Source organism: Diadema antillarum, unplaced genomic scaffold, assembly GCF_040938485.1.
Source record: "Diadema antillarum isolate AM-2024a unplaced genomic scaffold, OU_Dant_1.0 seq00001137_RagTag, whole genome shotgun sequence".
Taxonomy (NCBI): domain Eukaryota; kingdom Metazoa; phylum Echinodermata; class Echinoidea; order Diadematoida; family Diadematidae; genus Diadema; species Diadema antillarum.
Window position 1 is genome coordinate 1,066,539 of NW_027271949.1, and position 24,792 is coordinate 1,091,330.

Genomic DNA, 24,792 nt, shown 5'->3' on the forward strand with positions numbered 1-24,792 from the left:
TTGTTTCATTTTTCCATCTGAGAAGATGGCTGGATAGCCCATATACCCCTGGTTGCACTAGCTGGTCTTTCATGGACTGCTTCATCAGGTTATGCACTCTGCTCTTTTTAATGACTGAATGAAGCGGGATCGTTTTACAAGTGTTTGTGCATTAGTTATGACTCTCAACAAACTGGACCGCCAGTTTATGTTGTATCTGAGGGACAGAGTGTTTTGCCCCTTACTAGAGGGGATGGTATGATTACACACAACACTGCTCAGCTTGACCTGGGAATTGAACCCAGGTCCTGTGGATCTGGAGGCAGAAGCACTACTGACTGAGCAAATCACCGTCCCAATCTGAAGAAAAATACTAAGTATTACTACATTATAGTAGAAAAATCATAGTGTCAATAATGGTAAGACACACAAGATATTTTGATGATATATTGTACAATGTTGAACTCACCCATTTGAGATGCCATTAAAAATAGAAAAACAAAACAAAACAAAACAAAACAAAACAAATCAAAAAAAAAACCAGACAACCCTCCTTGGCCCGAATTCACGAAGGTGGTACAAATGAAACCATGGTTTAAACCATGGGCAAAAACCATGGAGTGCCAAGTGTCGCATGGAATACAATGTATTTCGTTACGAAATCAGTCATTTCGTCGATGAAATGATTGTTTTGTAACGAAATGACAACATTTTGTAACTAAATGAACATTTCGTCCACGAAATGATAATTTCATTAACGAAACGGTCATTTTGTTGACGAAATGACCAATTTCGTAATGAAATATTCAGTTTCGTAACGAAATATTCCGTGCGACACTTGGCGCTCCATGGTTTTTGTCCATGGTTTAAACCATGGTTTCATTTGTACCACCTTCGTGAATTTGGGCCCTCGAGTCTAACTTACATGTAGCTATGATAAAATCTTTCACTGATGAAGTGCAATATATTGTGAGATTAAAGGACCTATGCAGTGCAAATACTTGACTTGTGTTTATGAATGATATCTTCAACGTTGCTAATGTGGCAAAATGAATATCTAAAGTATGTTCCATATATTTTATAATGATTTTTCTATGTTTCTTCAGATTACTTGTATACATTGACACACACACACACACACACAAAAGGAAAAACCTTTCATACAGAGAAATTCTGCTTGTGCCCTCATCTTTCAGTCATTGCTAAAGTACTAATATGATTAATATAAACGGCATTGGAATGCACCTTCTTCAAGACATAAGTGACACATGAGTGATGTTGGGGTATCATGAATCAACAACAGTCAACATGCATACTATGTGCGTTACATAGTTCCTTTAATATTTATCCTGTAATGTTTTTAGGGTCTGTTTGAATAGATATGTACTTACTATCATAAATCACAGATCTGTCACGCAAATTGACAATGTTTTTTGATGTCATAGTCACGTGTAAGAAAATCAGCACTAGATTGTCATACAAGTAAGATACCGAAACCCAGTTTATAGAAAATTTACTTGGTACCCTCAAAGTGAGGTCAATCGGATTGTAAGCATTCAAACAATGATTTGTGCCATGGCCAGGTTTCATGATGCAGAAGTACTTTGTATGGACATCACACAGATCATGTGCTCAGAGAGACAGACTTGGCCCGCATGTGTTCTGTGACATTTCCTGGTTGACCCCCTGTCTTCTGAACCCCATGGCTGTTGGACAATATGTCAACAATCAATACAAAGGTATTGTTAGTTTCTGACAGATCTTAATAATAACCTGGAGTCTGTTTCATGAAAGTTTTATGAAAGACTTTTCGCTTAATTATAAGACACACTCATAAGAGACTTCATGAAAGGGATTTTACTTGTCTTTGAAAGTTTCTCATAGCTACATATAATGAGCCACTTTGGCCATTCTGAGATTAATGTAAAGACTTTTATGTGATGACTTCATGAAACGGACCCCAGGTCTGTATACTTGTTGAGTACTATTAGATATAATTTGGAATATAGGTAAAGCTAAATGTTTGTATACTTGTTGAGTACTATTAGATATAATTTGGAGTATTAGGCAAAGATAAAGGTGACAATGGTTTGACATGAACTTGACATGGCACATGAAATGATTACAGGAAACTTAAGAATAATATGTTATCAAAAATTAGAAGGTCTTGTCAAATAAACATGTTACTTTTCTAATGAGAAAGTGCTATATATAATTATATGATTATAAGAGTATCACTTATTTGGTTACTCTACCTCTTGTTAGCTACTGATTCGGAAGTAAAATCATTCATCTGGTATAATGAAATAGGTGACACATTGCTTTAATAGCCATGTTGCACAAAGACCAACCTAGTCATGTATGTTTTGTATTAATTTTATCCTACATGTTAAAAATGTGAAAAGCATTACCCATCGAATTGTCATCTGAGTTGATAATATCAGTGTTGACTATTTGAATGTATACTTGTAGCAATACAAATATTTCAGGCGCGATGATGTTTTATACACATGCTGCCCTGTTTCTGGACCTTCTTAACAGTAAATCTGCTAAAGACTTCCGGAAGATGAAGGGATGGAGAGTTGTTGATTTATTTAAGTATATCATGAAAAAGGCTACCTGGCTAATGCATTTGGTGACAGCACCTTCATTTAATTTGTAATTAATTATATTTTGAGATATTCAAGGTTTGTGTTTGTCATTTTGGCATTCACCTTGCATAAATCAAAACCAGACAAGGATGAAGAGTTGCATCAACCAGATTCGGACTCTGCATCCTTGAAATTGGGTAAAACCATTCATTCATTTTCATTTTTTTAAAACCATTTATGAGGAAATACTTAAATTTGAATGTAAAATTTTGGCTGCCATTTGTATCTCATAAACCCTCAGGAATGCAAGATTTGCCTCATCCAGATTCAGTACCCTGGAAAGAGGTTTAAACCATCAAATCTTTTCAAGTTTTGACTTTTCATAATACCCCCATCTCACCAGATTGCGAATCCACTACGATCCTGAAATATTGACAAAGCACGGCATAGTTTTTTTTTTTTACCATTTATGAGGAAATACTTAAATTTGAATGTAAATTTTTGGCTGCCATTTGTATCCAAAAACCCTCAAAAATGCAAGATTTGCCTCATCCTGATTCAGATTCAGTACCCTTGAAAGAGGTTAAAACCATCTAATCTTTTCAAGTTTTGAACTTTCATAATACCCCCATCTCACTAGATGGCGATTTCGCTACGATCCTCAAAAATTGACAAAGCACGGCATATCGTCGCTTGATTGCTTCAAATCTTCTGTATTGTATCTTGAGCGTTTTGGAAGGGCAGAGGGTCGCCACCATCGCCATGGTCAGCACCAAGTTTTGAACTTGTCCAAAGTTTTCGTAGCGACAGTGTGGTGGTTTTAGAGTGCATTACAATTGGCTCATGAGCATATTAAACATGAAATATTTGTAGGTCTAACATGGTAGCAACGTGTAAAGCATACACGTACACTAAGCCCATTGGAAGTGGCCCCTGTCACCCATGAACATTTCTACTTTTACGGTATTACGTAACAGGAACCTATCATAAACGAAAGAAATTGATGCACCACATCATGCATCAGGGAGGTGGAAACGGAGAAAAGCGTACTAATCAATTTCTTTCTCCACATACAGCTGTACATGCATTATGAATCTTCTGTCTATTAACTTGTTTGTTTTTCATTTATTATTGCTACTCAATGCAATTACTTTAAGTTGCAATCATTGCAGATATACCGTACCTTCATAAAATTGGCTCATTGTCAGATATGATTTGTAGTTTGCTCTTAGTCTGGTTCTTTAGCAGGTCCTATACATACATTTCACCCTTGGACTTTCAATCGAATAGATGACTAACTATTCACAGCAGTTTCACACTAGGTTCAACTGGTGTTCTTGAATACAAGATATAGGGTTGAACCATAATTATGCACATCCTTTTTGGTTTGACACCGACATCTGATGAAGAAATTCAATCATTGTAACCCAATTCATATCCTGATCGCTTAAGATTGTAGCATGAGCCTGGCATTAACGTATCACAGTCGCTCTAATCGTAGCACTGTTGTAGCGAGGTCTTGATAAGTGTACAAATATCTGTTTGATCGCAGAAGCAGCACGTCTCGTCGGCCTGGGAAAGTGGCAACAACGTGGCAGAATTATACTAAAAGCGTGGAGAAACTTGCAGGCCAAAAATAGAGATGGGGGGGGGGGGGAGCAATTTATTGTGCCATGATTTGTGAATTCTTCACAGATTGCTATGGTCGCCATAATTGTCTTTCTAGTGAGACGGGGGTGTAAGGAAATGCACAAGAATTTCCGTCTCTGGTGGCCATTTTGAATAGCTCAAAAATCCTCAAGGATGCAAAAGTTGCATCATCCAGATTAGGATTCCTCAAAATAAGGTAGAACCTTTATTTTTTGTTTCCAATCTTTTTACCATTTGTAACATTTGAATCAAATATATAGGAATTTTAGATTTTAGTGACCATTTTGGTTGCCATCTTGAGTAAGTATCTCAAAACCCTCAAGAATGCAAGAGTTGCATCATTCAGGTTCGGATCACTATCAGAAAACATTAGGCAGATGGTAAATGAAGATTTTGCCTCTAGCACTAGGACTGTAAGGAACACGTAATGAATTAAGATGTGGCATATTCACCACCATTAGCTTTCTTTCACACAAAACAAACCTTTACCGATTATCAAAGGAATGGATGTAGTAATGCAATAGGTTGTCTTTTTTTTTAATGTAGTAAGTCTTACAGATCATCATGTCAATTTTCTATTGATGTCTCATAATTTGTTGTTAATAAAGGAGCTCCTGCAAATGTCTGCTACCAAGAATTTGATGTGCCTGTCAACTTTCCAGTTAATCTACGAAGATTCATCCCAAATAACTTTTATGGAACATTGCAAGATACAGGCAATATTGGAAGGTTTGTAACATACTAGTTTCTGTGTTGATACATGCAATTGTAGTTTTTAGATATCCATGCATTGATGCTTATGATGTCTGAATGTCTGAAAATTTCATTTTTTGTTGGGTTTCAACTCTAAAACTATTGTAAAGAATAAAATGAAGTAAATTGTACAAAGAAATCACCATAGTATATATCTGCATATGTATGCAAACTTATTTGCTTTTTTTTTCAAAGAATAACATGTGGTATTGTATGCTATTACACAAGGCAAGTGTTGAAATTCAAAAAAGCCACCGACCTGTCTACAGCGGCCACTTTTGTTGTTTCCCAAGGGTGGGTGCTATAGACAGGTTGACTACTATACATGCTGAAATTTTCGCGTACAGATATTTTCGCGAATTGCTACTTGGAGGACATTTTTGCGTGTTGTTAATTTCGCGGTTGCGAGGGTCTAACTGAACTTAGTTATTCGCGCGTTGTTATTTTCGCGGTTCAAAGGCGATTCGCGAAATTCACGAAAATAAAACCACTGCGAAAATTTCAGCTTATACAGTATACATTGTGCCTTCTGATAGAAAGTAGCATTGAAACTTGAATGGTCGCATAATTGCTGTAAGAAAGGTAGAGAGACTTCTTTCTCTTTCATTTCAGAGTATTGCGAACTGTGGCATTAGTTTCTCTGAGGGAGATCAAGTGTGGAGAGGAGCTGCTGTCATCCTATTTTACACTTGTCTACTAGGGACTAATTTTCCAAATTGCACCAGTGAAAAGCCAGGAAGGCATCAACTGTCACAAGGTACTTTCTGTTTAATCTAGCAATAAGAACATTGAATTTACTGTGTCCTGACGTGGTTATGACAATCAAAATTACTTGAAGTAATAGCAACTTCAGTGAAGATTGATATACAGTTACCACAACTAAATCTGGATGACTCCGAAGTGAGACCTCTGTTCAAGTAAATGACTGTACCAGTTGAAAGAGGTCAGATATTGGGAAACTGTAAGTCACCTGTAGGACCTACACTTCACAAAGCTCGATACCTTGGCCTGCACATGACGCTTTAACTTGCACACATTTGAACATTACTGTAATACTTATGCACCTGCTTGTAGTTAGTGATAAGGCAGCAAAGTTTGTTTTGATTAATGTGTAGAGGGGGTTGTATGCACAAAAACAAACAAACAAAAACACACAAACATAATTTATTATGTTAATATCATACACAGAAGAATAGTTGCTCCAGCCAAGACGCATCTTTGTTGTTTCTCCTTTCTGTTAGTAACAAGTAAATGTACACACTTCACATATTTTGAATGTATCATTCTGTCAGTTCTGCAATACAGCCAATGTTCTGGCTTTGGAGTGCAAGCCCTGTTGTTGTAGGCCAATGTTGAAGGTCATGGCAGGCTCATCATGCTGACAAGTAAAGGCACTATTAAAGGAGGTACGGTACCTGTAGTATACCATGTGTATATTTTAAAATATTATTCAATGTTTCATAAACACGAGACATAAACCTCAATTGTTGGACTACAAAAGCATATGTTTATGAGTAAAACACGTAGACATCTGAATATACCATAGTTTCCAGTGGGCAAAAAAAAAAAAAAAAAAAAAATGAAAAACTTACTTTGAACAAAAGTTCCAGACAGTAAAGTGATGGAGAAGTATAACCAAATAATCTTACTTGTTGTGTTCATGTGACAATCAATTGTGCTCAAATTATCCAGATAATGCATAAATTATGCAAATTCACATACATAAAAGAAAACAAATTACAAGAATTTGAAATTGTTGTATAGTGAGAAGCAATGTGTTCAAATGGGGTTTAAGTAATGATGATTTGTGTCCAAATTGCAATGTAAGAGAGGACATCGTTCATGCCTTCATTGAATGCAAACTTAACGATTTTTTTTTTTTTTTTGGTGGTATACATAAAGGGTTTGTTTCTATGTATACCATGCATCAGTAACAAATATCAATGTCTTACTCTGGTTGAAAATACAGTGCAAGAGTCAGTATAGTTTGTTTTTGACAATAGCATTTTGGAGTATTTATAAGCTTATTTTGAAACGGAATGAAACCAGTAATGATAGAAGAAGCTGTTCTGTGAAGCATGTGTTTATGAGAGAAATTAGAACGAGAATAGAAATACAATGTTACAGTGTATATGAAACATAGAAGAACATAAAGGAAAAATGAACAATTATTACCAAATGAATGCACGATTATGTTTGTATCATTTTCATGTGACATCGTTATGATTACATTATTTTGATTGTGTATTTTGAATGGAATCCTGAATAAATCTTCTGATCGATTATAACATCACCTATATTGTTCACATGATAGTTTTTACATATTGCCTTATCACAATGTTATAATGTGCATAAACTCACATGGGTTTCCATGCCATAGCAGCTCAGACTGAGGACACTTTTTTTTTTTCAGAGACAGACTTTGTTTCTAACTGAAACTTCTAAGTTCTTAATGTGTGCAGATACTCTTGCATCCAGTTTTGCACATGTTTTGAACATGATGTAACAAGCCTCTAATTCGCTGGGTTGCCCTACAAAATATATTCACATTCACATATCAAAATCAGGGAAATTCAAGAGCTGTCATGGAGACACTTGTGTGTTGTATGGGCAAAAGCAATTCCCAAATCAGACAGATTTTTGTATATTCTTTTGCCAGGATAAAAAAGAAAAAAAAAATACAGGTTTCAGGGAGGCTTGTGCAGAATTAGAGAGACCTAGCAGCGTTGATTGTACATCTCAATAGAGAATTAAATGAACTCATTGATATTTGTACAACAGGTGCAACAAATGCAATTAAGCTTTAGCATCAGTACATTTATATGTATCTTATATGGCATCGGCATTTTAACAATGTACAGACGAACACCATTATGAAATAGTGGGGACCACAATAATTTCCTTTTATAAAAAACTAAATTTTGTTAAAACAGACACCCATACCTTGCCACATAAACACACAATGCGTCTAAAGTCATGACATGTTTAGTAACACTCGCAGGTTAGAAAGTTGGTCTATTTGGCATGTTTGCATGAAATACAAAGTTGTACAGTTAAACTCGCATAAGTCGATCTTCTCGGGACTGAGCAAAACACATCGACTTAGGCGAGTTTCGACTTGTGCGTAAGTCGAAAAAAAAATCGACTTAACAACAGTCACACCACACGTACATTATGTATAAATGTACATGTATGTTGTCTACTCTGGAGCTGAGAGCTGGAGAGGTGTGCCGCAGCACGGGTCACCCGGCAGGGCCGCGGGTAACTTTGCATGGACAGTGCATTAGCACAGGTCCGATTACTTTACACCCTTGTTAAACCTTGGGGAAGTGAATATGAACGATATTTGAGCAGTGATTGATTCCAGTTTACCATACCGTGGCTTGAAATTCATGTAGAGGTGTACTTTTGATTTACCCGTGCCCGTAACTTTCCCCCTCTTACTCTCCGCTTTGAAAACTCAGCAGCTTCATCCATCCACTGCACAGCGCAGACTGCAAACATACACAGACTATACACAGTCCAGTCGCTGTACGCACAACTATACACAGCCCAGTCGCTGTACGTACGTAGCGCTAGCGCAACAGGGCTGTACCAGAGGACCTCCAAACACGAAGAGAGTTCAACAATCGCATGCGATCGCTTTGAATTTTGATACTTTAGATCATTTTTTTGTCACCTGTCTGGTCGGGCTAGTTCTTATGTAAACAAAAACTGGCGTCTCGTGATTTTGACAGTGATTTATTGCACAATAAAATCTTATTCGACTTAGGCACAGTGAATTTAATGGTTTTTCCGTGAAAGTGTTCTTGGAATTTCATCGACTTAGGCGAGTATTCGACTTACAAAATTCGACTTGTGAGTGAATTATTACACGTAAGTCAATGGGGAAAAATCAGGACTTTTTAAAATCATCGACTTGCGCGATTATTCGACATATGCGATGTCGACTTAGGCGAGTTTAACTGTACATGTATTTTTAACAGAACATTTGTTAATACACGTACATGCATATAAATTAGTAAGCGAACAGTGAAACCATCCTTCTGTTTAGTATGAATATATGAAAACACTGTATTCAATTTGTGGGTCTACGAGTGCAAACATCATGAAGAGAGAGCGAGAGAGAGAGAGAGAGAGAGAGTGATGTGGGCGGGGGGAACATCCAACATGTTTCAAGTGACGATCTTTCTAAGGATGCCTCCCATCCATGCAGGAGAGGAAGTATCAACTGAAGAATCAGTCAAACTATTTGCTACAAATGATTTTTCTGCGTAGTACCCATTTTCTCTCCGTTTCAGTGTGAGGAGGTACGATGCATGCCACGTTTGTGTACGTATGTGTAAAATGATATGTACAAGATGTATGCCTGGTTAGGACGTTGTGAGTCATCTAAACATGTATTGAGCTGCACGTTTTTCTTGGATATTACTTGTGGCTTATTGTAGCATAACATAGGGATTATGATATTGACACCTCTCTCAATCACATCTTACTAGTTTAAAAACAAGCAAACCAAACCCAACAAATCCAGAGCAAGCAAATAAACAACAGTGGAACAAGCTGTCAGACTTTGTTCAAAGTTACATGTATTTTATTTGTATTTGCATTTAAATTGTACCTCACTGTTTCAGAGCTTTGACTTTAACATTAAAGTCTAGGTTTGACCTGACATACACAGTACATCCACACACACAACTCAATACAAGCAATGAATTTTGGTGAATGAATGGATGTTTATCAAAATGCTCACCGGAGTATCACAAGTTCACTATCCATGCATTCTTGCAGATTATAATCTAAGAAGAACACAGCAAAATTAGTGAGCTTGGGGGACCTCCAGGAGGGCATGGTGTCCATTCTTCTAGTCTATCACAATAGCAATAAAATCTGCTGAGTTTTTAGATAATTTGATCATGGCCTCCAATTTAGTCCCTGCCCCAGGGGGTGACCCCTGGATCTCATTAACGTACATTGTAAGCACTTGGAACATTTCTGGTTTAATAATAGAAGATGACTTAATAAAGATTCTCTTATTTGGAAGTGCTGGGCCTCCTGAGGTCCCAAAGTAGGGATGGTGCCCATTTGTAGAATGTGTATTCTATATTTCCCCAAGGGATTGACCCCTGAATCTCACTAAATGTACATTGTAAACACTTGGAACATTTCTGGTTTTATTGACTAGATTCTCTAATTTGGAGATTCTGGGATCCCTGGGGGCCTGAAGTGGGGATGGTGCCCATTCGTACAATACGCATTCTATCGTCCCTGTGAAAATTCCTCCTAAATCCAGTGAAACTTAGACCATACATTTTCAAGGAAATGAAAATGTAACCTGTTTAATGAAAGGACACCCCCTGAACAAAATTCAAACTAGTCATCAATGTACTAACTCATAGCACTAACTACACCTTGTACGCTCCATCCCTTCTGGTTCAAGAGAAGATTTTTAAAGATTGTTTGATTTGGGGGCCCCTAAGGGCCCTGTGGGGCATAGTGCTCATTTGAAGAAAATTAAGATCCTATCACCCAATGGGTGCTACCTGCCAAGTTTGGTGAAAATCCCAAGAAAAATCATGTGGAACCAATGATCTCTTTATAACAGGATTCTCCTGTACAAGGCTGTTTGGCAATAACCTGACTTGGGTGATCTATATATGTGTAAGGCCTATCATAAACAACTGGATTTTGATTTTTTTTTGTTTTGATGTAATGATTTCTTTTTTAAACCCAACTATACAGCGGGCAAAATCTTGCGCTGTTTCAAAACCAGAAACTACTGAGGAATAAACCATTCTCTGTGTATTTGTCTGAATCATCGTTGTGTGCAGGCAGTGACTGCCAATGCCAAACAGAACGCATACAAGAAGCATCACAAGTTCATGAAGTCTAGCTCTTTCCAAGAGGCCACGACAGAACAGCATCGGAACATCTAAATGCTACTGCCTTCGCTAAGGAATATGTTATCACAAACTCTACAATTTATAGTGTTGTGTTTTTTTTAACTTTAATAAACAAGGAAAACAAAAACAAACTAGAAATGTTGCTAAGGCGACTGGTATGCCTCCGCCATAATGCATGATTCTCCTAATAGGTCTATAGTACATGTGGACAATGTGTGATTACATTTTCACAGAATTGGCAAAATATGAAAATGACAAGTTTGTCACAAATGTGTTGAATGTTCACCTTCCTTGACCCAGGTTTAATTGGATGAATAGGAGAGCATGTATTTGGGGATTTAAGGACTTTAACTTGACTTTGACCCATTCATAAGTTTATGCATTGAGTAATTTTCAAGGTATGGAGAAAATGTGCAATTTCTGTATTGAGAAGTACATTGTTACCATTTTCATCTGGCCTTTGACCCTAAAATTCATAGGATAATCATTGTCAGGCAGAACATGCATAAATATGTAGAAAGTTTCAAGATAACTTGAGCCACTTCCGAGATATGGAGGAAAAAGTTAGTTCAGCACTTGCCCTTGATCTTTGACCTTTTCTTGACCTTTAAGGCAAAAACAGAAAAAAAGAAAAAAAAAAGTTTCCAGAGAATCTCTACTAGGTTATACATGCATACACCAAGAGTAAATAAAAAATAATCCTGCTGGCATTGCATAAATATGAGGGAAATAGTAAAATTTTGAAGTGTTGCCCTTGACCTTTGACCCCATGAACCCTAAATTCTCTAGATAATCACTGCCAGTCAGTACATGTATATATACTATGTTCCATGAAGATACCTTGGAACAATTTCCAAGTTACGGAGAAAAAAGTGAAGTTTTAATATTTTTACTTGACCTTTTGACCTTTGACCCCAAACTTTCACTAGAGAATCTTAATTGGGTAAAGTGTACATGTATACACTAAGTTTCAAGAAAATATCTTCTGGCATTGCATAGATATGGTGGAAATAGTGAAATTTTACCTATTTGACCTTGACCTTTGACCTTCAGCATGTGCACCGAAAAGTTGATAGGCACAACTTCACCCCCTAATACACATACATGCCAAGTTTCATTAGGATACCTCAAAAGGTTTTTTAGTTACGCTGTCCACAAAATTCATCACGGACGGACGGACGGACAACCTGAAAACATAATGCCTCCGGCACCACTTCGTGGCGGAGGCATAAAAAACAAAATGTATAAATGTATCCAAAAGTGTAAGAGAGTACCTCGCTGAAGGGTGAATGTTTGCGAACGTAGCAAATTGCTGGTTTCGTTGGAAATTTTGAACATGTTAAAAATTTCCTTGCAACAACAAAAACAAACAAACAAACAAGAGACCAGGGGTCTCGCACTCATCTGAATAGCGTAAGTTCACATTCCACACATTCTTGCAGACTACTGGAACATTGCACACTTGGGGGGGGGGGGGGGGAAGCAGCTTTGAAGGGTTATGGGGGCTGGTGTCTATATGTATATTCCATTTTATTTATGCAGCTAAAAAAAACAGAACAAAAACCTTGATCTAGTGTAAATAACCTTGAAAGTGCTTTCAATAATGTATTTTCTCAGAGTATTTGCAGGTTTAAACAAGTTTGTTTTCAAATTCACGACATCCTTCCGTCGAGGTGATTTCATTGCAACTGATTGACAAATTGCCCTACATCGACGTAAATTAGCACTGAATTGATCAGTGTTTTAGTAGTAGCCATGATAAAAAATCATGGGCGTACATACTCGAGCGCGATTCAAACCTGCAACCTCCTGATCACCGGACATGCGTCATCTCCACAAGACTACCAAGCTTTCGCCCGACAGCAAGTGTTGGTTCTAATCCTTATAGCATGCAGCGGGTACTGCGTAATTATTCAAATTCATGAAATTCTTCTGTCACGGTTTTTTCATTGCAACTGATTGACAAATTGCCCTACATCGACGTAAATAAGCACTGAATTGATCAGTGTTTTAATAGGAGTAGCCATGATAAAAAAATCATGGGCGTACATACTCGAGCAGGATTCGAACCTGCAACCTCCTGATCATGGGACAGGCGTCATCTCCATAAGACCACCAAGCTTTCGCCCGACAGCAAGTGTTGGTTCTAATCCTAATAGCATGCAGCAGGTACTGCGTAATTATTAGAATTCATGAAATTCTTCCGTCGAGGTGTTTTTATTGCAACTGATTGACAAATTGCCCGACATCGATGTAAATGTCGATTCAAAGCATTGATTCAAATTGATTCAAATTCAAAGCATTGAATTGATTAGTGTTTTAGTAGTAGCAATGATAAAAAATCATGGATCTAAAACACTGATCAATTCAGTGCTTTTTGACTGTATTTTCAAGAAAAAGAAAATATGTTGGCCCCCACTTGAACCCCCCCCCCTCATGATTACAATGTCAGTGTTAAAACGTTAAGTATATGTCACGTTTTGAATGCAAAAATCATTTTTTTTTTTAAAAATCGGTGATCTTCACTCGATTTTCACAAAAGTTACTGTTTAACAACATACATTGTACATATGTCGTTTGTAAGTAACTACAGTGCACTCACATTGTAACAAACAGTTATAATGAAATTCTCATTCCAACAAAATCAATCAGGCCCCAAAATTATCATCTATAAACATTTATACACTATGACTGTTTGGTTATAACAAAATTTCGATATAATGAAAGAAAATCGCTGGTCCAGAGGACTATGTTATAACGGGAGTATACTGTAGCACATAAAGCTTGTGGCAATCAGAATAAATACTATGTAGGTTTAACGTACCAAACATTTTCTATGTCATAACATTTGTATCATATGGGATATATATATATATATATATATATATATATATATATATATATATACATGTAAATGAAGAAACAAACCGGTTATACATTTTTGGCCAATAAAGCACGAGTTTATTCCACTCAAATTTTCGGCATCCTATGCCTTCTTCACGAGTCTTGACAATGATGGTGTCAAAACAAAGCAAAACAAAAATTGTACATCGTGCACTCATAGAGAGACTTAGTTTCTATGAGACACGGCTGGGTTACAAGTTATCGTGAAGAGTAAGAGTTTTAAAGGGGAAGGGCTAACCAGGGATTTATCCATTCTAAACGGTTACTCATTCTTCCGTTCGAGGAATTAGTCATGGCGCGATTCTAAGATATTTTTCAAAATATCTTTTTAACTGATAATAGTTTCACTTACACTGATGTTATGAGAAATTATTGGCTTATATTAAAGTGAAAATTATAATCTAAGGTCTCAAGTTTTTTAATCAATTTTCTCAGGTTATGTTATATTTTATATAGATGGCTTCATACTGCCATCCTATTAAAGATTGGTACTATACAATCAATTTCATACTTGCATGTTCAAATCTGATTAGATTACAGTGAGACACTGAATTGTGGCTTTTTTAATTGATAATTTTATCTATTTCTCAACAGGAATTCTTAATCCGACTTCGTCCTATTGATGATTATTATATACTACAGTCTCCATCAGTGAAAATCATGAAACAACTCAATTGTTGGAGCGCTCTTTAACCTGTTCCTGAATTTGTCCATTATTCTCTAACTTATGGTATGTTGATAAGTACATTTATTTGGTATCTCATCATAGCATGTGATAATACAAAGTGATATGATGCTTAAACTGAACGCCATTGTTACGTAATAAACCTGTCAATGCTCTCCTCCTTATGGGTGCCACGACTACATTGCTTCTACATGGCAACATCACTGTAAAGGGTGCGCACCCCCAGCCATGTCTCATAGCAACTAAGTCTGTCTATGAGTGCACGCTCTACGTGTTCAATTTTTGTTTTGCTTTGATACCGTCATTGTCAAGACTCCTGAAGAAGGCGCAGGACGCCGAAAATTTGAGTCGAATAAACTCATGCTTTATTGGCCAAAAATGCATTACCAGTGTTTCTTAATTTCTTCGTGGAGTCAAAATGTGAAATTTCAACACACACACGCACATATATATATATATATATATATATATATATATATACATATATATATATATATACCAAAAAACTAAGTTCCCCCCTAGCATTTTTGGATATATCTCAAAAAGTATTTTACCGATTTTCACAATTCAAACGGGAATGGATAGGGAATTTTATTACTCATAACATGAATGGCATATCATTGCCACCAGATATTATTATTGGTGTGAAAAAATGCATTTTACATCAAAATGCATGGGAAAAAAATTTGCACTGAAGGTTATATGAAGCATATTGTGTACATTTCCTATGCAAGTTAGCAAATGACCTTTTTAAATTGTTATGCAATTCTCAGGAATTTCTTCAGGTGCAATGTGCTTCCCTATTAAACAGATGTTATGCATACTTCTTAAACAATATGCTTTTTCAATATGAAAATGTTGGTCGAAGCCATGTGCTTTTTAATTCCAATTTGGGTTGATCACATTAATGTGCTTATGGCCATTTTGCATCATGCCGCATCTGCAAATTTTTGAAAGAGGGAGAGCTACAGCTTTCCTTGAAGCTGGGGTTCCGGTTAAGGAGGTGGCCAGGAGACTAGGGGTTTCGCCCAATGCCATAAGGAAACTTAGAGCAAAGTTTCAGCAAGAAGGTGAAAGATGACACTTCACTGCAAGAATTTCAGCACATCTTGCACAGAGCATGGGACAACATTGAGCAGAGCCAAATACAAACTTTAGTTAACAGTATTAGGAAGAGATGCCAGCTGGTCATTGAAGCGGATGGTGGACATATCAATTATTAAATACTTCACTGTATGCTCATGAAAAGAAAAAGATAGAGAAATATGCAATAAACCATGCTTAAAAGTTCAGAATCATGAGTGATTGTTTGATAATTTGTGTGAAAGTCAATGCAAATCACTAAAGTGCATCTTTTTTTCCATGCATTTTGACATAAAATGCATTGTTTTTTTTTCACACCAATAATGATATGTGGTGGCAATGATATGCCATTCATGTCATCAGTAATAAAATTCCCTATCCATTCCCGTTTGAATTATGAAAATCGGTAAAATACTTTTTGAGATATATTCAAAAATGCCAGGGGGAACTTACTTTTTTGGTTGAGTGTATATATACATGTATATATTATGATCTTTTTTTTCCCCAAAAAATTTTACATACTTTTTTTTTTCCAAAGCTATGCAAATGTGTTCTTTGTCCATTGGTTTCCTTTGCACTATGGAAGATGGAAAGCCATTAGCTGTTGTTTCCATCTACATACGATGTTCTCTGATAAACCAATAGATCTTGCTGTCCTTTTTCCTTTTCTCTGGGTTGAGTTTGTCAAGAATTTCTGCCAGCCTTGTCTCAATGGTCTCTTTGGGTAAGCCTGTCCTCCGAGGATTGAGCTTCACAAGAAGATCCTTGGTGGTCATTGGTCTCCTCATAAGATATCGCTTGACCTCCTCCTCAGTAAGAGGCACGTGTCTGCCACAAAGTATGATACAAGAAATGACAGACACATGATACTTCCACTCATAAATTTACTAATTTGTCAGTTAGATATCTTACACTTAACCTTAATGCAAAGATCAACAGATTTGCAGACATACAAAATGTACATGGACAAAAAATGTATGTATGAACGTTCTAAAACAGAACCACTAATATAGGGGCCTACATGTAAATTTCAGTTGTTTTTGAGTAGATACAATGATAAAATCTCTATCAAGAAACAGTGAATCATGAAACAAACAGCAAAAAATCAACAACACAAAAACCCAACAACACCACCAAAATTACACTCAAAACAAAACCACTATGATTTTGTGCAAGTACTATCAAGACTAGGTCAAGTTCTGCTGAACAACAAAAAAATAATACACTGTAATAATCTCCACAGATACCTCCTAGACAACACACTATTATTACTGCTAGCATTACTTTTATCGTGGTTATCATTATCATCATAGATTTTATCATCATATGAATGTCTGATCACACTCTTTGTAAACTTACGGCACCTTGGCTTTACTTTACGGTACTTGTTTCATAGGACAAGCTATACACATATTGTCGCTGAGGTGACAAGACCTTGTATCTGCAATTTTGGTGAAAATTACTTTTTTGGATTAATGGTCAAATAATGGGTTAAGTGATATCCTGTCCAAATCCCAAACTGTCTTACCCGGTACTCCAGAAATGAAGCCACCATGGCATGTCAAAGGAAAGGCTATCCCATTCGCCACAGCGCTTTGGCCGCCATGTTTTTTGGCTCTCCTGAACATTTTACATTTTGTAGATACGAGGTCTTGTCGCCCCAGCAACGATATGTATCTGATCTCCCAGTATCTTTGACATCTTACCCTGAGGATGTCCTATTTGATGAACCTCCTTGGACAGGGCTCTCTGTGCGTATCCTCTTGTTAGCAGGTGAATCTGCTGGTATGGGGCGCTTCTTCATAGAAGAGCCTTGACACAAACACAAAGGAGAAACAAAAGCACATAAAGAGCGTAATTTGAAAATTCAGTCATTTAATAATAAATGTGTATGTTCACTACTTAAAATACAGTAAACCTCACACACGTTGACATGAACAGGACTAGAGAAAAGGCTAACTTGCAAACAAGTTGACTTACATCTGTTACCATGAAATGACAGTGAGTATGCTGATATTGTTAATTTTCTGAGTTTGATAACCTTTGAACTTCTTTCCCTAAAAGGACGAATGACACCCAAATATCACATAAATTGGGGGAATGTAATAATGTTAGCAGAAGTTCTGTTCGAAAGTTATAAATTTTAAAGTTTAGGTGCTGCCATTGCCGGATGAGTAGACTACAACACTTTGTGACATCATGTATAGAAAAGGATATAGAAAGAAAGTAAAGAGAAAATTCAACATATACTGTACATAATATTTTGCTGTGATATTTAAATAGTAGAAGACATCAGAAAAGGTCTGAGGAAAGTGGGGCAATCTATTCCACAGTTTCGAATCTTTAAAAGTTTATGTGCTACCATCACTGGATGAGAAGACTACAACACTTTGCGACGTCATGTATGAAAAAGGACATAGAAAATTCAACTTTTAACTTTTCTAGCTGAATGAAAGAGCACTTGATTTTACCTCTTACAGAAGACAGGGAATATTACCCTTCTTTCCCTAGTAAGTCGTGGGAAGGTGTACTTTTTATTAGGAAAATACAATTTTGTAGAATTATCTCTGTATTACATTATTTTCCATATGTGTCTTCACATGCTGCAGCACTTGCCTCCATTAGCGATGACTGCACCAAAACTTCATAAATTCATGTTTTCAATGGATTGTCTGATTTTCCTCAAACTTTCACTGATATGTCCTACTAATATTGCTGCATTCACTCAATTCACATGTGTATTACTGGTGCTTGATTCCTCTTTAAAGGGGAATGAAACCCAGTACACATGATGATTAAGTGAATGCAGCAATATTAGTTGAACAAAAGTTGAAGGAAAGTTCAAAGTAATCAAATAATCTGTTCAAAGCCATTGCTGGATGAGAAGTCTACTACAGTTTTTGTAATGTCATGTATGAAGACTGATATAAAGAAAACATAAAGAAATTCCACATATTTTAACTTTTCTAGCATCATGAAAAGGCCCTTGATTTACCTCTCCTAGAAAACACAGGGAATAATATTACCTTTAACATACACATACAGTTAACAACAAAATTATTCATACCCCTGGGGAATTTTTAGTTTTTAGCAGATTTTTTACAAGTAAATGATAGAGTGATGGTGATTCGGTGTTATATCTCAACATTTCTATTGTTATGCAAATGAGGTGAAACTGGAATTAGTGTCAATTTATAAATAAGAGTAAAAAGTTAACACTGAATCACCATCACTCCATCCTTCACTTGTAAGAAATCTGCTCAAAACTAATAATTTCTTAGGGGTATGAATGATTTTGTTGTTAACTGTATGTTTAGTAACAAATTGAGGGGAATGTGTACTTTCTATGAAAAATGAAATTTTGTTTATATTTTCTGTATATCGTTCTCCATTTGTGATGTTACAAATCTCTATTGCAAATATCTCATGGCTAAGGCTTTTCATCTGGAAGGTGTGGAAATGGGAATGTCTTCTAATTCACATATGTGATATTACATAGGCATTTTCACTGTTTACAATCATATTCGGTGGTGTAAATTAGTCATTGAACATTTGGGGGAAAAATTTCTTTGGTAACCCAAGATAATATGTAAATGTCTATCATTACACAAAAAATGATGCCATTCCTAGGTGGCGCAAAGGTGACACTGACCTTAAACTTTACATATTTTTCTCTTTTTTTGCCAACTTTGAGGGAGCTCTCTGTAAAAAATGGCTTGAATTTGACCTGAATTTAGATGAATATATCTTATTTGTCCCATACGTAAGGTTTGTTTTTGATACAAATTAAGGCAGTATTCTTGCATAAATTCGCAAAATTCAATATTTTCTTTGTTGGAATCATATAATTCAACTCTTTAGCTACAGCATATCAATAATTTTTCAATTAGATCAAGATGAGTTTGAGCATCTGAGGGGACATCATCTCGGACTTGCCCAGTCATAAACACATCTTTAATAATACAACTCCTCTTGCAAACATTTGTATTCTGGGGTGAGGATGTTCTGTCTACAAAGTGATGTCTTGTATAACTATATTTGACAAAGATCCATGGTGTTGAAATAGAAGTTTGTGAAGCAGCATTGTGCATTTTTGCAACATAACTGATAGTGTCATGATCTTCTTGGCAATTAACATTATATCTTGTTTGTTTGTGTGTTGTACTCCTGCCCTATAAAGGTATCACGTTCTGTTGGGATATTTCTTGAAAGATTTAGCATTAACACACACAGACAGATGAACAGTAAAACATAAGCATCTAGTGCTACTTGCTCTGCAGATGCATAATGTCAGCAATGACCTAAAATTTCTGGATGTACTAGTGGAGAATAACATTCTTACTTTCTAGCTTCTGTCCTGCATCTGGTAAAGTAGCATCTCTGCCAGCAGATGAAGCTTCTGGAATACTTGGTATCTCAGACTTACTCTGACCTCCACTGCAAGGCACAGAAGCCTTCTTGGTGTTCTTCTTCTGTAAAAAACAACAACAACAAAACAACAACTAAACAAACAAAATGGTAAAGGCATTGCGATAAAAAAAAGAAGCAGGGTGTGTAACTTTTGAAAAAAAATAAAACCCAAAGGTCTCTGCCAGATTGTGTTTCAAATTGTCAATTCAGAGAGTATTGTAAAAGTGGAAATTTTCATGCATTTCGCGCAAACCAGAAACTAGCACGAAAATAAAAGCACATGATTATATTTACTTGCCACATGTTCCAGTCGTTGATGTCTTGATTCCGCGGAATTAAAAAAACGCAAAACTCATCTTACCTGGCCGAGCGCAAAAAATTAGTCACACAAAAAATATCCACTTTTACATAAAATTTCTATTGAACAGATGAATAGACCAAAGGGTGTTATTTGTAAATGTGAAAGACTATCAGTGATTAATTATATCGTTGATAAAAAGAAGCGTAGCCTGTCATGCAAGTTTAGAGAACGAAATCACTACAATGATATGAGGGGTTGGAGAGTTTGAGGTAGTGTCATCATTTGATTAGCAACAGCAGGTATGAAGACTGACCTCACATGACCTTTTACATAGAGATGTGTCCCCTCCTGCATAATAACATGTCAGTTCACCCAATGATCCCACAAAAATACAGTAGCTTGTCTGTATTTGGTAATTATATTGAAGAGCCATGGACCAAGCAATAAGTAGATGTAAAAGTGGATACTGAACGTCTGACGAGCATTTGCACAGAGACACAGACCATTGAGATGACAAATACATTAAAGTGAATATTCAAGACAATTACCATTTGGCACAAATCAATATGCTGTGTTTATGCCAGAATCTTGGAAAGGACAAAATGTAAGACTTGCTCCTATCACAATGGGGAATGCAACAAGAGCAAAGAGAAAATTCATATGATATCTGCTGTAATGCAAGCACTTCGGATGAATTCGGGAAAAATTCAGAGAAGGTATTACAGATGTCAAAAAATGGACCAATCTAACAGCAGCAGACAGCAACACAAATCATAAGTACATTCATTGCTTCTGAAGAAGAGGTTAAATTCCGTCGAATTACACTAATCGAAAGAAAAGGTGGCACAGAGAACACTACTTTACTAGTGCCCAACTTAGAAACCATCAATGGAAAGGCATATTCTAAGGCCCTGTCACGCCTTTCCAGGCAAGCCTTGCATGTGATTCCTGGAGAGCATTTTTTGCTACCTGGACACATGACAGTACCTAGTAGCACGTATCTCACCGGTAGTTGCCTGGAGGTGCATACACAAATCCAGTCCATCCGCAGCCATGTTTAGGCTCTGTCACACCTTTCCGGGAAACCTATGCTGGCTTTTTGCGTGTGGGGATTTTCCAGCATACAGGACAATTTCTGAGAGTGGACAAGAATTTGGGTGCGTTTTGCATGCGTCTTACCTACTGGATGCATGCTACTAAAAGTTCTACTTGTGGGTTTTCTGTGTGACCTGCATGTCAGGTGCATGGGGGCTGACAATCAGTGAATGAATTCCTCTGAAGGCTATCTATTTGGCAGAGGTCCCACAGAATGTCATTTTCCTGGCCGCAGCCGACTCTCAACTAACTAGGCAGAAAGGCAGTAACTGACCCTCGCCATGCACAAAATTTGCTTGTACATCTCGCTCCACGCCTGCAAAACTGACCAGGTACACGGATGTTGGCAGTATCAACACCGTTCTTTGCCAGTAATACACTCTGCTTGTAGAATTCAGAAAAATTTACATTTTTCTGAATTCCTAAACCAAGATATCTCAGAGTTAACATTTGTTCTTTTTCATTTTGGGCATTTTTAAGACAAGTTTTATATTTAGAAAGCTGAAATATGAGATTTTTTTCATTTCTGTATACGAAATAAATAAGAAATTGTGAATGCATGACATCGTCAACTTGCTTATCTGAATATTCGTAACAACTGGTCCAGAAGTGTTTTCTGAAAAAATAGATTTACGCAGCAGGGCATTGTATAATTTGATACCTTCTTAACATTTGTTAACCAATACATGTTCTTTATGTTGGGAGAACAAGCTTAATTTTCAAGCTGATTGGGCCAGTGTATTCAGATATAATCTACAATGCATAAAAGAAAACAAATTATGATAATTCAATTTGAAAATGTTGTATAATTGTCTGTAAGAACTTATTTATTCAAAAGGGGATTAAGTTATGATGATTCTACTTTGTGCCCGAATTGCAATGTTAGAGAGAACATCACTCATGCTTTTATTGAATGCAAACTTAATGAAAATTTTCTTACATATGTAAAGGCCCTGTCACACCTTTCCGGGCAAGCCTTGCGTGCGACTTGCAAAGAACAATTTTTGCTACCCGGAGGTCCCCGTGGATGAGCCACACATGAAGGTACCTAGCACGTATCTCACCCATAGTCACCCGGAGGTGCACACGTAAATCTTTTTACCCGCAACCATGTTAAGTCGCTGTCACACCTTTCCGGGCAAGCTACGCGGGCTTGTTGCGTGAAGGGATTTTCCAGCATACCGCACAATTTCTGAGGGCGGACAAGGATTTGGGCGAGTCAGTGCATGTGTCTTACTTGCTGGACGTGTTCTACTTAAATTCTACTTGCGGGTATACTGTGTGACCTGTGTACCAGTCGCGTGGGGGCTGACAACTCAGTGAAGGAATTCCTCTGAAGGAATGGCAAAGTCCCACGGAATGTCATTATCTTGGCTGCATACGGGACTGCGAAGTACACCTGTGTGGGGGTTGCCTGCAAAGTGCTGCCGCTATTAAAGGACCTCCTACTGGCGTTCTGCGTCGACCTCTCCGGGCATCCCAGCGACTCACCCGGAAAAAGTTTTGGTCATGCTCAAAACTTGGCTGTGGTTAAATCGGACTTGCGTGCACACCTCCGTTCAACTACAGGTGAGATACGCGCTAGGTACTGTCAGGTGCGGACCAACTGCGGAGAGCTCAGGGTAGCAAATTTGTTTCTGCTTGCGGGTATACTGTGTGACCTCTGTACCAGTCGCGTGGGGGCTGACAACTCAGTGAAGGAATTCGTCTGAAGGAATGGCAAAGTCCCACGGAAAACTTCCCCAGATACAGTATGACCAGGCCTTGAGCATGCTCAAAACTTGTTTCCCTCGCAGAGGTACACGCAGAACACCAGTAGGAGACCCTTACCAGCAGCACCTCGCAGGCAACTTCTCAGTACTTCTCAGTACCCATAAGTCGCTCATAACAGAAAACGGATCGGTTTCAAAGCTCTCACGCAGGTCACACGGAATGCACGCAAGTAGAAGCTAAGTAGCACGAGTCTTGTAGGTAAGAAACAAGTGCGAAATTTGCAAACATTCTTATCCTCCCGCGGAAAATCTCCTGCGTGCTGGAAAATACCTCCTCGCCGCAAGCCCGCGTAGCTTGCCCGGAAAGGTGTGACACGGCCTTAAGGAGTTTCTTACAAGAAACTGGCACTAACAACAAATACTATTTTTAAAGCACTTTATATTTGTTGAAAATAGAGTGCAGAAGCCACCAAAGTCTGCTTTTGACAAGAGCATTTTGGAGTATTTATAAGATAATTTCAAAAAGAAGCACAACCAGTCATGATAAAAGAAGCTGCTCTTTAAAATGTGTATTTACATTTGTATGAAGAAATTAGAACAATAGAAATAAAATATCACGAAAAATATAGAACGCTAGGAACAAACATGAACAAACATTATCAACAGAACTGTTGAACCTATAGTGCTTCATTGTGTTTGTATCGCTCTCATATTATGTTACGTATATCAGTGCGAGTATATGGCTTTCATTGTGCATTTTGAATGGAATCCTGAATAAATCCTCAGATGAGACAAAAAACAAAACAAAACCAGAAAATAAAAAATAAAAAAATAAAAAAAATCAGGGCTTGGCCAAAATATCATCAACACATCTATATTTCCTAACAATCCTGTGCCAAGTCCTCTGGATTTTCTTTTTCCTTGTATCGTTATAAATAAAAAAAAGTGGATTGGACTGTGGGATAAAGGAACAAAGGATAATTCAACATGAGACCAGGAGGTCTCATGCTCACCTGACTTTCCCCAAGTTCACCTTCCATCCTTTTAGACTACATATTAACCAAGAAATCGCAGCAAACTTGGGGAGCTTTGGGGATCTCCAGGAGGGCATGATGTCCATTTACTCTATCACACTGGGATTAATATCTGCCAAGTTTGGTGACAATCTTGACATATTTTTTTGTTTTTGTTTAATTAAACAGATGTGAAAATGGCCCTCAGCTTGGTCCTGGCCTCAAGGAGGCCACCCCTGGATTTGTCAAAATAATCCTGGAAAAAAAATCCTAAAAGAAAACCCAAAACACTTTGGTATTGTGTATTGTATTAACTCGGAGTATTTCTGGTTTTAAAGAAGATAAAATTCTCTAATTTGGGGGTTAAAGTCTGAATGGGGGCACAAAAGTGGGGAATGGTGCCCATTTGTACAAATACATGTATTCTACCATCCTAGCAAGGTACCTGCCAAGCTTGGTAAAAATTTGACCATGCATTTTCAAGGAAATGAAAAATGTGAAAATTGCCCCCCCCCCCCCATCCATCCTGAACAAACTTAAAAACGCAGTCACCACTGAACAGTACTTCATCATAGCACTTATTAAGCTCTATCACTCCCAGTTCTGCTGAAGATTTTTAAAAGATTCCTTCATCCGAGGACATTTGGGCACCCAAATTAAGGACTTTTTCCAGGGGGGCATTTCATGAAGCATTTTGTCTGACAAAGTTATTG

At 37.2% G+C, this 24,792-nt stretch overlaps 1 protein-coding gene and 1 long non-coding RNA gene across 3 annotated transcripts in view; one reads left to right on the plus strand and one right to left on the minus strand.

The window, feature by feature from the left end:
• The first annotated feature begins 1,252 nt into the window (after positions 1-1,252).
• Positions 1,253-6,364, plus strand: LOC139744118 (uncharacterized). Its single transcript, XR_011711807.1, has 4 exons — positions 1,253-1,718; positions 4,829-4,949; positions 5,586-5,730; positions 6,266-6,364. It is a non-coding gene; the product is annotated as an uncharacterized lncRNA (long non-coding RNA).
• A 9,629-nt stretch (positions 6,365-15,993) lies between these two features.
• The window catches only part of LOC139744121 (general transcription factor IIF subunit 1-like), a 76,214-nt gene continuing 67,415 nt past the window's right edge, over positions 15,994-24,792 (minus strand). For both annotated transcript variants that reach the window (XM_071654578.1, XM_071654576.1), the window contains exons 11-13: positions 19,891-20,020; positions 17,255-17,360; positions 15,994-16,376 (exon numbers count right to left, since the gene is read on the minus strand). In XM_071654578.1, the coding sequence (XP_071510679.1) occupies positions 16,163-16,376; positions 17,255-17,360; positions 19,891-20,020 (450 nt within the window). In that variant the 3' untranslated portion in view covers positions 15,994-16,162. The remainder of the gene's footprint in view (positions 16,377-17,254; positions 17,361-19,890; positions 20,021-24,792) is intronic.